We start from the raw sequence: 16,641 nt of genomic DNA on the forward strand, positions 1-16,641 counted from the left end.
TGGCCTCCCAAAATCGTGTCCACTGACTCATGCGCGGATCCAGAAAACTTGTCTGGGTGAGGGATATCTTTGTTCATAAAAGGGCGACCTGTTTTCGAAAATTTTACTTTTTAAATTGAAGAATTGAATTTTCCAAGGGGGTAGGCTCTTGTGGGCCATATTCACAAACATGTATGTACCTGGTACCTATAGTTGCATCTCGTGTTAAACAAGCATTATGCGAACATAGCATACACAATACATGTTCAATCAATTAATGTTTGGGTATTTTTAAATTTCGTGAAAGCTAACCGAATTATTCTTTAAATATTAAGAACATTTTTCTTTAACATTAAAAAATTAATATCTAAATTATCTTATGATTCATCTTATTGAATAAAACTATATCTGAAGTCTCTTATTATAAAGCAACACAGCAAGTTTAAAAAAAAAATCACCAAGTTGCATTAAAAATATCTGGAAAGAATGACAGACACAACACCGGTTTTTTTCTTATTTTCAACAACTGTCTTTATGCATTCCATGACTTCAATTTAATGCACACAGAAAATTAAAACACAAAATTTGAAATCTATTCAAATATTTTATTATAAAATTTCTGAAGTTAAATTATATCCTCGGCAATCTGGTATACATAAGTTTCACTTACTTTTTTCAGTTTCATGGAATGATCAGTTAAAGCAATCTTTAATTGGTATTATTGCAATCCTTTGTTCTCCGTTTCTTGTAGACAGGTATCTTTACAATCGCAGATCTGACATTGGGATCGACCTCACAGAAAAACATGCCTATTGGTTTCTTTGAATCTGTAAATTAAAAAAAATTACATTTGTAAAAAGTTATATCGATCAGTATGGTATCACATGTCCAATATTTCATGCAATACAACTACATATGTACATTAATGTTAGAATGCAGAAAATATCTGTAATTTTTACAGTTGTACAAAGACTTCATGAAACACTTATCCACGTTTTGTAAAGTAGCAGAGCAAAGTCAGGGTGATGGTGACCTGATTGGGGGGGGGGGGGGGTCCACAGAGCTGCCCGGGTTCCGGGGGTTGATGACGAGTGGGGCGGCGGCGGAGGGGGTGGTGGCTGGGATGGTGGTACGTTTGAATGTTCAGCCCCAACTAAAGCAAAAAATTCATTCTGCGGCAAATAATACAGATGTAACCAACCTACCATAAAATGAAAATTAATTGACTATAAAAAGAACAAAAACCTAAATGATGACAGAAATTGAAATAACTCATTACAATTACCCAAGAATCTGGAGGACAAGTATCCACATGCCCATTTCTGCGAATAAAATGCCAAATGACAAGTTACAATCAGTTTTCTGTTTCCGTCGCGAAGAAATTGTTTGAGATCTTATGTTGCTATGACGACACAATAGGAACAATAAATATAACGTCATCACGTTTGTTAAATCTAGAGTATTTATGTAAAAATGATAATTTCCGGTAAATGGCATTGCTTACTGTAAAAGCTTCACCCCCCCCCCCCTCCAACTTAACATAATTTGTTGCGGGAAAGCGCATCAAGGTAATCATAACAGCAGAACATATCAACTTCAAAATATTCATTAATTAGTTAATTTATTTATTTATTTATATTGGCATTAAAGAATAACAGGATTGATCACTATTTATGTATTGGGCGTGTAAAAATGACATCAACTACATATAATATTTGCACACGTTTATTAAACTATGACTGTGGTTGATGTTTGTATAATGTAAACGAAATGTATGTAAAAGTGTTACCAATATCAGAGAAAGAGATAAAAAACATCTATCATGGGGCATCTTTATATTGAGATTACATGCATGATGGACGTCCATCCCAATATTTACATCTACCAAGTATGATTCCCTCTATTTCTTACGATAACTATTAGTTAATTCATACACTGTAGCTCTATACAAACAGCCAGACTGAAATCTACACGCCCTGTTTATTGATTGGTCAATACCTACAGCGACTGAAACTGACAAGAAACTGACTGGACTGAAATCTACACGCCCCGTTTATCGATTGGTCAAAACCTACAGGACATAAGAAAAATCACAGACTGCGCGAAATATTCATGACGATTTCAGACTTATTAACTTGTGAAAAGAAAGATGTAATTATAAATAATAAAAAGCTGTCTTTCATGATTCATGAGGTTTATGAATTTAGCGATCATTAAAGTAAAAATTTACATAACCCGGTAACGCGTTATTGTTATTTGAATCGGAAATAATTAATTTAGGGAGATGTTCATCTACAAACTTCAAAATCATATTAATCTTAGAAACATATTTAAAAGACTATTTTCCCATTCAAACTCGAGACTTAAAAACCAGATTGCATAATAGAGGACTAAAATAAGCATAGTCTGATGTCCAATACTATTATGTACTTATTTGTTTAATAAAATATTTGTTAAAGTAAATTGCATAATAGATATGCCTATTGAAGATATAAATTTCTTTAATAATTAATTCTTCTATACAAATGGTCTACGCAAAATTATTACCTTTCGTTGAAGAAAAAAACCCAGCCAAAATACTTAAGAAAATATTCGACTAAAAATATGTGGTAAAATTTTTTCGAAAGGTAAATAAGATAAAAGCCATGGCGGGATTCAAACTCATGACTTATAGATTCATTGCTAATGCACTAACCCATTGCGCCACGCTGTTTGGTAACAGCAATGGGAAAGAAAACATTTTTAAAATTATTTATCGGAAATACGTCACTATGTGAAGGTGTCCCACATCACAAATTGAAAACATGTATTAATAGGTATTGGAATTACTTTTCCCATGGTTTCATATAGTTTATCAAGAAATTGTTTCATTTTTTATATACTCTGTCCTAATAGTACCCTTGATTCACATTTTGCCTAGTATTGACTCGATATTTATAAATACATCGGTGTTCAAAGGATGTAAATTCAAAATTCAATAGACACAGAAAAAGGCCACTTTTGTTTGATTTGCATCACATTTTTACAATTGATGATATCTACTGTAGATATTTGATTTTCTTTGCATTGCCTTTGAAATACTCGCACACAAACAGATTGTCATTATTGTCCACACATAAACCAAGAGGATCCTTCAGATCACAGTTATCAATGTAACGGAGAAACTGTCCATTCTGATCCAGAATGTGGATACAATGGTTGTCACTGTCTGCTGTCAGGATACGACTCTGGCTGTCTGTTGTGATACCATAGGGTTTAAATGGTTTGTTCTTGGTAACTGAGGGATGACCGGTGTATCTCCATCTGAGTTTGCCGTCCTGATTAACCACCACTACTGTACCAGCCTTACTGTCAGCTACACAGATGTCATGGTTTCTGTTCTCTGTGATGTATTTACTATTAAAATTCCCTGAGTACAGAGGTTTACCTTCATCATCAAATTGAATTGTTTGTTTCTCAGTGGATCCCGAGTAACGGACAACTTTGGATTGAGTTTCATCATCACTGAACATAGTAACCAGGAGATCACCAGTAGAGGTGACACACAGCTGACTAGGCTTCCATCCCTGTAATCTGATCAACTCTTCTATCTGTCCATTCTTTACTTTATTTACTGTCCTTATTGCCCCATTAGCATACAGTAGATCACCATCACTGTCTACAGCTATATCATTAGGGCATGTACCTGATTGTTTCTGGATTGTCTGGAGGAGTGAACCTTTAATGTCGAAGCATTTGATATCATTGGTCTGTCCACTCGTCCACATCTTGTCTCCATTCAGATATGTTACATTACGTAGTTTTTTATGCCCAGTGTGTATTGTGGTAACAAGCTCGGGTTCATTCAGTAGTTCTCTAACTGAAGTGGTAGGTTGGTTAAGTGACAAGACATTTTCTTCTGTAGCGGTAGATAACGGGGAAATCTGTCCAAACAAACTATACAGCTTCTCATGGTCTATTGGTTTTGGAATGAATGTTGGCAGTGATACCTGAACCTTGGGTGGAAGCTTGCTGAACTCTCTAGTCTTAGAGCTGTATTCAATGGTTGAAGATACTTCTGTGGATTTCTCAATTTTCCTAATGGCTTGTAAAGTTTGTTTTATTAGGGACTGTATCTGTTTGATTTCATCCAAATGTTTCTGAAGAATGTCTTTATGTTTCACTTTTATCTCGCCTATTTCGGTTTTCATTTTGTGGATGACAATGTCGATTTCTCTGTGCCATTGCTCTCCTTGTTTGGACATTGTTGTTGTAATTTTCTCATATCCTCCATCTAGGTTGGCAAGCTGATTTTCCAAGTCACGTTCAATTTCTTCATACGTAGGGAAAATATGATTTTCTAACTCTTTTGCATCTTTTTTAATATCATCTTTCTTTGTCTTGAAAATTTCTGCAACTTCTACAAATTTATGTCTTCCATGTTGTTTAGATGCCATGCAGGAAGAACATACAAAAATGTTGTTGCAATCCTTGCACTGAAATTCACAATTTTTGTGTGGGTGTGTTCCACATTTAGGATAGATGAGGGTTGATCTTCGTTCCTTAAAAGGAACTATTTTATGTTTGTCATATCCATCTGAGATGTGATCTCCAATGCAGGGCTTGCAGAGGTTGACATGACAAACGTCACAGTAGCTGTGTACTATGGCAGTCTCACAAAGGTCACATCGGTGTACATCCTGGGCACTAGAATGAGGATCCATAGTTGTTCAATCTCTAAAAATAATTTGAGACAATTTTAATCCCTATATTTTTTATTTTAAATAAAAAATAATAGGTTTTTAAGGTTTTTTTTAATATTTATAATTATAGTCAGACAGTGAAGATTGGATTTTTCATGAAACATTATTTGAATTCACTGGCGTCGGAAGCAAATTGAAAGGGGGGGGGGGCTAGACTAATTCTCAGAAATATTGAGAAAAAAAAACTAATTCCCAAAATCATAAAAATCCTAATCCGGGGTGGGGGGGGGGGGAGGGGGGTTATACCTAAACTTTCAAACAAAAATTATTACCTACCAACCCCCCCCCATATCATGGAATTACTAATCCGTTGGGGGGGGGGGGGAGCTAGCATGCATATGACTCAAACTTCTCACTCTTTCAAGGTAAAATCTTTGCTGCGAGAAAAAGTGGGGGGGGGGGGGGGCTTAACCCTCTATGGTGCTATTTGGCTAATGGTTAGGTCTAACTTTGCAAAAAAAGGGGGGGGGGGCTAAGCCCCCCCCCCCCCCCGGTTCCAAGGCCTATGGAATTTAAATTTCTTTATAAAATTCACCTAAATGACTGAAACTACCCCCCCACCCCCACCCCCGTTCAAGTTTGTACAGCCTACACCGGATATTGTTACAAAATCATGGGACTGTTTTCTAAACTTTTTAAACCGTCATAAAATACCTCAAGCTGATATGGTTGCGTTTGATTACCTATTGTGTATTGCGTTAAATATATACAGAACATTAGATTCAAATCGAAAGTAAGTTTTAAAATTTCTTTTCATAATGTAGATCTAGATCTAATTAGAATTAAATGTTTTCATAACCATAGCTATAGCAACTTAATGTTAGTTGAGTGAATATGCAGTTAGAGATTAGAATATACAAACCTTGTTAAAAAGAAATTACAAAGTCTTTAACTGCCTGGTATGCGTGCCCCAAACATGGCTGTTCCTATATTGTGACCACCTGATCAGGAAAAAAAATACGCGAGTTACTCCCCGTTCATTGCTATCGGTGTTGCCTGACTGGAATCATTTACTGGATCTTGAACTGAAGGTCAAGATAAAGTCTAATTAATTAGATTGAGATCTAGTAAATAAACATATGGGAAAAGTAATATCCGATACATATACATATAATTTGACATCATTTTAAAGGGGAGGTCAAAAGCTTGTTTAATGTCGTTTTTGAGGAGACTGTAGGAATTGTACATATATTTCATTTGTCAAAAATGGACAAAATGCCGAGATTTGTTACTCATTTCATTTCCTTTGTCATGTTCATGTAACATAGAAATTGCCAGTTAGACACCTGATATCTACTTTTAAACAATCTAAACTTATGTTACTTTTATAATTGAAGATCAAAGATCCTTCACATTTTTTGATCAATTAATGCACGTACCATGTATCCACTACCAATACATGCATGCATCTGTAAATAATAAAACAAGAAATAGGCAATTCATTGCCTATTACTGCAATTTCTATTTATCTTTAAATCTGAAATGCATCTTTTCAACTGCATATCAACCAAACACGTCGAAAAAAAACAACAATTAAAAACAGCAACATAATAACAAAAAAAAGTTTGATGAACTGTTGTTATTTTGAGTAACTTATTGATTTTAAATAGATCTAATGTCATGCCAAAATAAAAAGAATACTTTGATTAACACCAACGGCCAATGAAATTATGCACAAGTTTCATGGAGGACAGAATAAAAGCACACGAGAGTCCATGAACCTCCAATGTACAGCCATGTTCTTGTTGAATGCGCTGCTTATTTCTGGAGTAAATGAAGTTATTCGGAATACTGAATATGGTCGGGTACGAGGAATATTATCTGCTGAAGGTCAGTCATATCTGGAAATACCTTATGGAAAAGCAGAAAGGTTTGATCTCTTTATTTTTTAAAGGTAGATATTTAATAATGTCAAAATCGATTTCTCGAATGTCAATTTCTGAGTGTTTATTTTCATTTGCACATATGAAACGAAAGTAACTACTTATTATACAAAAAAGATATTAAAATATCAACAAAAATTCCATTTATCTTTTTATGAAGTAATTTAAACCGGACTATGTATGAAAATATTTTAATTTAAAATGAGCGCTAAAATAATGTTTCATCTGATGAAATATTAACAAAAGTTCCTTTTATCTTTTTATGAAATAATTTAAACCGTACTCTGTATGAGAAAATTTATTTTAAAAAAAGATGAGCACTAAAATTATGTTTCATCTCATTTTCACTTGTGTAATATTCATCTATTAATTTATGACGTCATTCATTGTATCACACAATTGAACATGAATAATTTCCAAAGAATTTTTTCATCTCTTGTTTTTCTGACGACTGAATCTTTAATTTTAGAGCCGAAAACCATTTTGTTAATTAAATGGTATTGACTTGTTACATAAATGTACTTCTAAATTCAATAAAAAAACACTCTCTCCAGAATAATGTATATAAAGACAATACCTTTTTAAAAGAAAATGATATACGATAAAAAAAATGTTATTTATTTGCATTACATCACCACAAATAGACCGTGAATATAACTGAGCCTAAGCTCTGTAAATTTATGGGAAATTCTGGTACAATTACTAGCCTCACTACATCAAACATTGTAGTCGCATTACAAACACGGACCAGCTCTGCACCTTCGGTTAACATTGCCCCATGCAATGCAATTTTTAATCTCTATTTGCTTTAACGTCTTGTTTCAATATTTCTTTAATAAGCTGATATACGAGTTTATGTTTTAAAAAAGTGTAAAATGTAGTAGAAAATAGTACATGTCCGACGAGTTTATTAATAATGTTGTAAATATAAGTGATAGTGTTACATAGCAATGACATGCGGTTTGAAGATGTGACATTGTATTAGTTTTTTTGTAAAGGTGAAACTGTGAAATATCGAGTTTCATGGAAGCTTGAGCACAAAAGAGTATTGCGTAAAGTTGTGTCAATGCAGTAGTGCTTGTGTAATAAAAGATATACCAGTGTGATAGTGTGTTGGTATGATGGTGTGACATTATGTTTTGAAATGTTGTATGAAGGCGTGACATTGTGATGCCATGTTGTGTGAAGGTGTGACAGTGTTTTGTCATGTTGTATGAAGATGTGACAGTATCAAGGCATGTTGTATGAAGGCGTGACAGTATGATGATATGCTGGTTGAAAGAGTGACAGTGCAATGACATGTTGTATGAAGGCTGATGTCCTGTCGTGTGAAGATGTTACAGTGTGATGTCCTGTCGTGTGAAGATGTGACAGTGTGATGGCCTGATGTGGGAGGACGTGACATTGTATATATAATGGCATTTTGCATGAAAGCGTGCCTTTGTACTGGTATGTTGTATGAAGGCGTGACAGTGCAATGACAAGTTGTATAAAGACGTGACAGTGCGATGGCATGTTGTATAAAGACGTGACAGTGCGATGGCATGTTGTATGAAGACGTTACAGTACAATGACATGTTGTATGAAGACGTGACAGTGCAATGACATGTTGTATGAAGACGTGACAGTGCGATGGCATGTTGCATGAAGGCGTGGCTTTGTAATGGCCTGCTGTAGGAAGATAGTGATAGTGTGATGACATGTTGTCTAAAGATGTGTCTGTAACGGAATATTGAATGAGGGTGCGACAGTATGATTGTATGCTGCGTGAAGGCGTGACAGTGTGATGGCATGTTGTATAAATATGAAATAGTGTGATTACATATTGTATGAAATTAAGAGTGATAGAGTGATTGCATGTTGTATGAAGATATGACAGTGTGATGGCATGTTGTATGAAGGTATGACACCGTAATGGCATTTTGTGTGAAGATTTGACTGTGTAATGGCCTGTTATATGAAAACGTGACAGTGTTATGGCATGTTATATAAAGGCATGAAATGATATGTTGTACCATGTTTAAGATGTGACTGTGTAAGGGCATATTGTATGAAGGCGTGACTGTGTTATTGCATATTTTATGAAGGCGTCACAGTGTGATAGTATCTTGTATGAAAGCTTGACATTGTGATTGCATGACGTGAAGGCGTAAGAGTGAAATGTGTTAAAGTATTACATTTCAACAACGTTTGTACTGACCTTCTCCAACGCGTCATTAAGATTTTCCAATGACCTGACCCAAACATCATAGTTAGGATCTTTCACTACTGGCTCTAAAAAGTTTTGCTGATAATTTCTGATATTTACTGACATTTTACTGTTATTGCTGAGAATTGCTGATATTTACTGATAATTTTACTGTTGTTACTGATAATTGCTGATGGTTCTGATATTTACTGATGCTTTTACTGCGAGTTCTGATAATTACTGATATTTACTGTTGGTACTGAGAATTGCTGATAATTACTGAGAATATTGTAAGGCCCAAAACATTGTCTTTTAATTATTAAATAACACATATTTTAGATTTAACGCAATTTATCATAATTATATATTCTTTTTATTTACTTGATATTTAGCTTCTTTTGAACTTCGGAAGCTCACAGATCACATTTTAGACTTAATAGTAGGAAGCCGGTCAAAAAATGGTAACTAAACTAAAGGCAGACTTCATAAAAATTTTAATTTCTAAATGCAGTGGACAATTTTTTTTTCAACAATGAAATACCATATACTTCTTAACATGATAATTTTTTTTTCAAAATAGAGAAGATACCCGGTCAGGACTTAAAAATGTCGTTAATGTTTTACTTCATAGAAAGATTAGCGAGGCAGTATCTGTGTATAGTATACATACTTTCAGCAGATGTCGCAATTTAACCTTGTAAATTGTCAGTCTGCCACCTTGTGTATGACATTACGACTACGTAATATCCGTATACAGGTTGCGTGATCTTGAGAATATTTATTTAAAGTATTATTTTTATTGACAACAATATAAATAACGTATTAATTAGAATGATTTTCATATTCGCCATTTTAGTTGTTGCGTGTGTAATTGATTCAAATAAAGTTGGATATATAATATTTATTACTATATGTAGTATTCCTTCCTCTCTCTCTCTGTCTCTCTCTGTCTCTCTCTGTCTCTCTCTCTCTCTCTCTCTCTCTCTCTCTCTCTCTCTCTCTCTCTCTCTCTCTCTCTTGCTCGTATATACATGTATTATCTAGTCCTCGAGTCAAAATGGCAAAACGGCATTAGCACGATAAAGTTCTATTACAGAATCACAACCGCCATTTCAAACACAGATTTCGAGTGTAAACTTTTCTTAGACTATAAAGAACAACAAAATAATTCTCTCTCTCTCTCTCTCTCTCTCTCTCTCTCTCTCTCTCTCTCTCTCTCTCTCATGATCTACTAAAAGGTATTTTGAGGTGTCAATGAAGAAAGGCATAAGCACGATAAAGTCCTATTACAGCATCACAACCGCCGATTGTAACAGCGATTTGATTGTAAATTTCTCTCTCTCTCTCTCTCTCTCTCTCTCTCTCTCTCTCTCTCTCATACAAATACTTTATTCATGCACTAGTATGCGGTAATATGACCAATTTAACTGATTTTCCTTAATATATGAACGCTTAGGTGGCAGGGGATAGTTTTTGTGGCCGAGGAAATATGAGGCAGATAGTGCTCATATATGAGATTTAATTTTTCAGTGGATTTTTAAATTTGCTAAAATTGTTTTGCATGCAGGGAACACATGGTCCCGACTCTTTAGAATTTTTAAACATTTTAGAAAAAAAACAAGTACAACTTACATATAGCATAGCACTAGAAAGAATAGCCAGGGACGGTCTCAAAATTTTCTGAAAAATTGCCCTTTTTCACATGTTCACGGGTCCAGAACCACGCTCCAGTCCCGAGCAACTGCCATAAACTACCATAGGATTGGTAGCTTAATGTATACCCATGCAAATAATCACCAATTGACGGGGGGTCAATCACCTTCTTTTCGAGTGACATTTCGTGTTCTGAACCCACCCTACTTTTCAAGCACAAAACCGAAAGTGAAAATTTTGTCCACAGTTTCGCATTTTCATTCCATATCTGATGAAAAGTGCTACCAGTATTAAATTGTCATATATCCAAGAAATTGACATGAGCTCCTCTATCCACAAAATGAATGCAATAAATATTCTAGCAATTTATACCCCTCAAATAACCAGCCAAACCCCAGGTTCTCCCTTTATTTTAAAATTCAAAATTTTGACCGGGTCTTTCCTTCGAAACTATCCCCTGCCACCTTAGATATTTAATCTCCACGCTTAAAAGCAAGCAGAAAAAAATCTTTTGTATGCCTGGGATCAAGAAAATCCACAGAACTGACAGATGGCGCTCTGACTATACACATGACAGGGTGACCGCGGCAAGGTGTGAAAACTGGCCACCTGTGTATATGTCTTGCAGCCTCAGAATAAACAGATGTAAATGGCCGGGAAATTTGATCGCTCAAAATTGAGAATCTATCTATCAATTACATAAGGTGGTTAAAATCTTCAATTTTTTTTAGTATGGATTGTTCTATATATACAATGTAACACTGTAGTATCGAGTGGACCGGGATGAGATATATAGGGTTTCAATATTTTCTACATTGCTATAATTTCTACATGCATTTTATTTATGTGCTGAATTGTGTTAATCAGCTAAAATACATGTAGAACTTAGATATGGGCAGCGGAAAGGGCAAAAAATACATTTTTACAAAATCAACGATAAACTAAATTCAACAATCTAAAATAATATTATCAATGACCATAAATGCAAAACCAACAGTCTTCTTTGCAAAATAAATGTACATAAAAATCAACCAAAGGTATTTAAATACAAATCAAACACAAAAAGTAAAACCAACAGACATAAATGTAAAACGAACATACATCAACATGAAACAAGCGGACGCACAAATAAACGCCAGGTGGCGTTTTTTGGGAAGCAATATACGTCATCGATTATTGGAATCCGGGATGGTTCGCACCTATTCTGTTTCGCCCTGAGATGTTTCGCACCTGCCTCGGAGCGAAACATCTCACTGTATTTAGATATTTTTCTCGTATTATCATTCCTCTGAAATTAATTATTACCTATACAAGAATTGAAATGTGGTTTTTTTTTAAAAACCTATTGAAACAGTGCTTGTCTTTATGCATGCACCGCCAATTAAGAGAGCGTTCTTGCTTGATTAGGATTTTTATTTACTAATTTTATTAAGCCATGTCGTTTTTTATGGTCCAGAACAAGAGGTGTGAACTGTGTTGTTATAACATTTATAGCCTGTCATTCACTTGAGAATTACCTGTATTTTTATGATGAAAAATTTGGGAATGTTAATTACAAATGTAAAATATTATATTGTTAGCATAGCTCTGTTTTGGGGATCATTTAATTACATAAATTATCAGCTTGAACTTTACATTACCCCCCCCCCCTCCCCTGTATCCATTTTTTAAACTACGCCTATTGCCAGTCTTATTCTTATGGAAAAAGTCAAACTCGTTAAAATTTTTATTTCTATCCGACTTTTTTTTATTCTATAAATTGTTTATTTACCGGATGGCAGTAAATACAAAATTTACAAAGATGTCAAGTTGTAAATTTTGCATTACTTCCACCCAGTAAAATTAAAGTGATACGAAATGCAACAAATGACTGACAAATTGTACGTGAATAGAGGCGTGAAAATTTGGTTTGCTATAAATATCTATATAGATGTGCCATAGCCTGACGGAAACGGAAAGTCATAAAATAAACATTTTGTTTAAATTGTTATCACCAAATATGCATTAATTAATGCATACAATGTTTTCTATAACGAAGTTTGATTTATTTTCCTACAGTCTTATGCATTGTCTGTACAAGTAGTTTGAAGAAAATTTAAGGCATGGCAGTATTCATGTCGCACTGGCGTCGGAAGCAAATTGAAAGTGGGGGGGGGGGGGGGAGGGGGACTGATCCTCAGAAATATTGAGAGAGAAAAAACTAATTCCCAAAATCATAAAAATCCTAATCCGTGGGGGAGGGGGGGGGGGGTAAGGGTGGGGGGAGTAAACCTATACTTCCAAAAGAAAAAATCTAACCTACATTAAAAATTATTTTCCCCCAAATCATGAAAATCTTAATCCGTGGTGGGGGGTGGGGGGTGGGCTAGTATGCCTAAGACTCCAACTTCTCAATCGTTCAAGGTACATTAAGGAACAATTATATTTCCTGCGAGAAAAAGTGTGGGGGGGGGGGGGGGGGCTGAACCGTCTATTCTGCTATGTGCCTAATGGTTAGGTCTAACTTTGCAAAAAGCCTCCCCCCCCTGGTTCCGAAGCCTATGTGTCGATAAGCTTGAAGTATTCTGATACATGCACTTGATTTTAATTCACAATGTACATATGTCTTGTAGCATTTTAAAAATGTTTTTTTCAGATATTTGTATATCATCATGTTTATGGGTAACAAATAAATGACTTTTTTTTTTATATAAGACTGTAAAATAATTGATTATACATATGTTTTCATCCGAATATGAAATTTGAAACAAATGTACGAGTATAAACAGGTCATTAAAATATTATTTATAATTTTAAATAAATCATAATAAATAAATGGGAATGGAAATAATATTTAACCCCACCTTTGCTATAAGAATAAAACTGGTAAAAATCGTAGTTAAATAGTGGATGCAGTTGGGTAATGTAAAGTTCAAGCAGATACCGGTAATTTATGTAATTAAATGGTCCCCAAAATAGATCTATGCTAACTATATATACATGTACATTTCTAATTACATCAACACTCCATTACATTACATTATATTACAGTCAGATGTTTTGCTCCGAGGCAGGTGCGAAACATTGACGTGGGAAACATCTCAGGGCGAAACAGAATAGGTGCGAACCATCCCGGATTCCAATAATCGATGACGTATATTGCTTCCCAAAAAACGCCACCTGGCGTTTATTTGTGCGTCCGCTTGTTTCATGTTGATGTATGTTCGTTTTACATTTATGTCTGTTGGTTTTACTTTTTGTGTTTGATTTGTATTTAAATACCTTTGGTTGATTTTTATGTACATTTATTTTGCAAAGAAGACTGTTGGTTTTGCATTTATGGTCATTGATAATATTATTTTAGATTGCTGAATTTAGTTTATCGTTGATTTTGTAAAAATGTATTTTTTGCCCTTTCCGCTGCCCATACTTAGAACAAGAACAAACAGAAAACATATACATTAAAACAGATAAGCAGATAAGAAGAAAAATAATCAAATCTAATTTTTGTGGTTGTAAAAAAGAAGTTTATCAATTTTATCAAATGAATGACGGAAAGTGGAACCTAGAATGGACTATTGGTCGATAAAAAAGTTCACTTGTTTTCTTTCAGATGAGTGAAGACTGCTTGACCTTAAACATATACACGCCATTAGGAACCAACAACAAACGTTTACAAACCAAGCACAGCCATCGATACTTCGTGCTCGTATGGATACACGGGGGATATTACCAGGCGTTCACCGCCGGAAGTCCGTTCTACAATGGACTAACTCTCGGTTCAGCAGCTCAAATTATTGTTGTTACTCTAAACTATCGGCTAGGTATTGTCTATTTCCCCGTCAAACCGTTTAAAAGTGACAATCATTTCCAAATTTCTAATTTGCATGTACATGTATATCACAAGATTTTAAAGTGGGAGTGGTATGAAGCATTAACATTGACAATTTATAATACATTCTTTAAGTTGGAACAAAAATATATTTTTTACATACACTGTAGTTTATCATATGCAACGTCATATGTATTATCATTTTCTTATTTAAGGTGCCCTAGGGTTTCTGAAAATCCCCGGAGTAGAAACAACTGGGAACTTCGGTTTCTACGACCAATGACTTGCATTGCAGTGGGTTCAAGACAATATCCACTACTTTGGAGGTAACCCTAATAAGGTAACCCGAAAATAGTTAACTGAAGAAATTTATTTTTGAGCTACATTTGTTATAATTTTATCTTGCTGCAAAAGCTTAAAGCTGCTATTGCACAGTACAATTTCGCAATTCAGATTTCAGACATATGAAATTTTGTGTTGCTTTAGATTTACTGTGACAATTTTGACTTTTGCACGATTAATCAATAACAATATCTTATTTTACGAATTCTGTAAGGTGACTGTGGGTGGCGAGAGCGCAGGCGCACACGCAACTGTATTCCACATGATGTCAGTTGGGTCTTAATCTCTCTGCCATCGAGCTATTATGTTGTCATCTCCTGGTTTGAAAGACCACACCGCTACTGTTGCAAACAAAACAGCAGGTTATTTACTTAAAAGTCTAAACTGCGATACAAGTGAGAATAAGCTACGCTGTTTGCGAGAAAAATCTGCTGATGAAATAGCAACGCAGAGTATCATATTAGTAATACCTGCCCCCGCCAACTTTGTACATGGGGTGATGCGTTATGGAGTTTACATCGATGGATTGGAGATAAGAGAGGGATTCTACGACCGAATTAACACAGAAAAGAAATTGGGCGACAAACCTGTGATAATAGGAACCTCCGCTTATGACACCTTAAACATAATTTACAAACTGTTTCCTCAACCTGTAGCTTTACCTAATTTTAGCTCAATAATAGGACAATGGCGACCAACTATCGCAAAGAAAACACAAATTCTATATGCAACTTCACCTTTTTCCATGTTGGATACTCGCCCAGAAATTTCTTAGCTTTTCGCGGATGCTGTTTTTACATGTCCTGCGCTCTTTTTTGCTGACCGCTTACAGAAAGAAAATAAAGTTTGGGTCTGTGTATTCAATCAACCAAATCTGGACAGGTACATTTCCCCCGTATCTTGCGAGGACCGCTCCTGTCACGTCGACGACCTTCCTTATCTATTTCGACACCAGAATGACGTCACAGGGGTTAAGGACTCCTACTTTTGGCATTTATCGAATCTTATGGTAAGCTATACAGGCAATTTTGTCCGGACAGCAAATCCTAATTTGAACGAAGTCGCGCCGAAATGGCCGAGGTATAACGCAACCCTGCATTGTACCACAATGAAACAGGAGAACCAATATAATTTGATGCCATGCAGTAACGTTAATCCACAAAACCACAAAAACACCCCCTGTCTTTTCGCAAGTTTGGATCTGTTATGGAGCTAAGGTATCCATATCCTCGGACTGTGCGCGATTTCAGAGCCGAACAATGCAATATTTGGGACAGCGTGGGATATAAAAAAGAATAACTTTGGTGGAATCATGGCTGCTAAATCAATGTATACTGTGGTTTCATTGATATCCAAGGGCATCAATTTTCGTGGTTAAGGTGAAAAACAAAGTTTCACGGATACATGTACTTAAATTCGTTGCCAATGATGCTATCAATACAAACTGTTAGTAGAAATTGCACTTCAATGAACATTTATTTTCATGGATAAACTTAACAACGAAATCCACGAAAATTGGTATTCAACAAAAATTGATGAAACCACAGTAGTATAAGAATGTACTGAAATAATATTTTTGTTCCAAACCATTTCATTTCTCTAAAAAAAATTTAAAGATTTTTTTTCAATGTGTGTTTTTTTTTAAAATTATTTTGTTAAACACAATGTTATTCATAAAGTGTTTCGCTGGATATTAAAGTTTAATTAACAACATAACAATCACAATCATCCAAATACACGTGTGTCAAAGCACAAAGAGTGTCATCGAAAATCAACGTTTATTTAACATTTTAACAATCAATATCATCACCATACAATAAAGTCTAACAGACTCAAATTGAAATACATATGGTATATTCATCTAATGATGTCTACCATAAAAAGGGACCATGAGCCATACCAGTTTTTGAGAATTATCTTCAGTTGGAAGAGCAGACTTCAAGTTGAATTGTGTGGTCTTGGAGGAAGAGAGATATTGAATGTCAAGTGTAACGCTCCCTAATTGAAGCCTTTTTTTTATTGGTAACGAATTGTTTAATTTTC

The 16,641-nt window shown here is 34.9% G+C and overlaps 1 protein-coding gene across 1 annotated transcript; it reads right to left on the reverse strand.

Moving 5' to 3' along the window:
* Nucleotides 1-1,688: 1,688 nt before the first annotated feature.
* LOC128160323 (uncharacterized) lies at nt 1,689-5,678 on the reverse strand. Its single transcript, XM_052823626.1, has 2 exons — nt 5,584-5,678; nt 1,689-4,695 (listed from the first exon to the last, which is right to left on the reverse strand). The coding sequence occupies exon 2, from the start codon at nt 4,680-4,682 to the stop codon at nt 3,018-3,020; it is 1,665 nt and encodes a 554-aa protein (XP_052679586.1). The 5' UTR covers nt 4,683-4,695; nt 5,584-5,678; the 3' UTR covers nt 1,689-3,017.
* Nucleotides 5,679-16,641: the final 10,963 nt, after the last annotated feature.

The sequence above is a fragment of the Crassostrea angulata genome, chromosome 8 (genome assembly GCF_025612915.1).
Source record: "Crassostrea angulata isolate pt1a10 chromosome 8, ASM2561291v2, whole genome shotgun sequence".
In the NCBI taxonomy this organism is placed as follows: domain Eukaryota; kingdom Metazoa; phylum Mollusca; class Bivalvia; order Ostreida; family Ostreidae; genus Magallana; species Magallana angulata.

What these genes read in the sequence shown, in the direction of transcription:
- LOC128160323 (XM_052823626.1), bottom strand. Translation starts at nt 4,682, where the DNA reads ATGGATCCTCATTCTAGTGCCCAGGATGTACACCGATGTGACCTTTGT.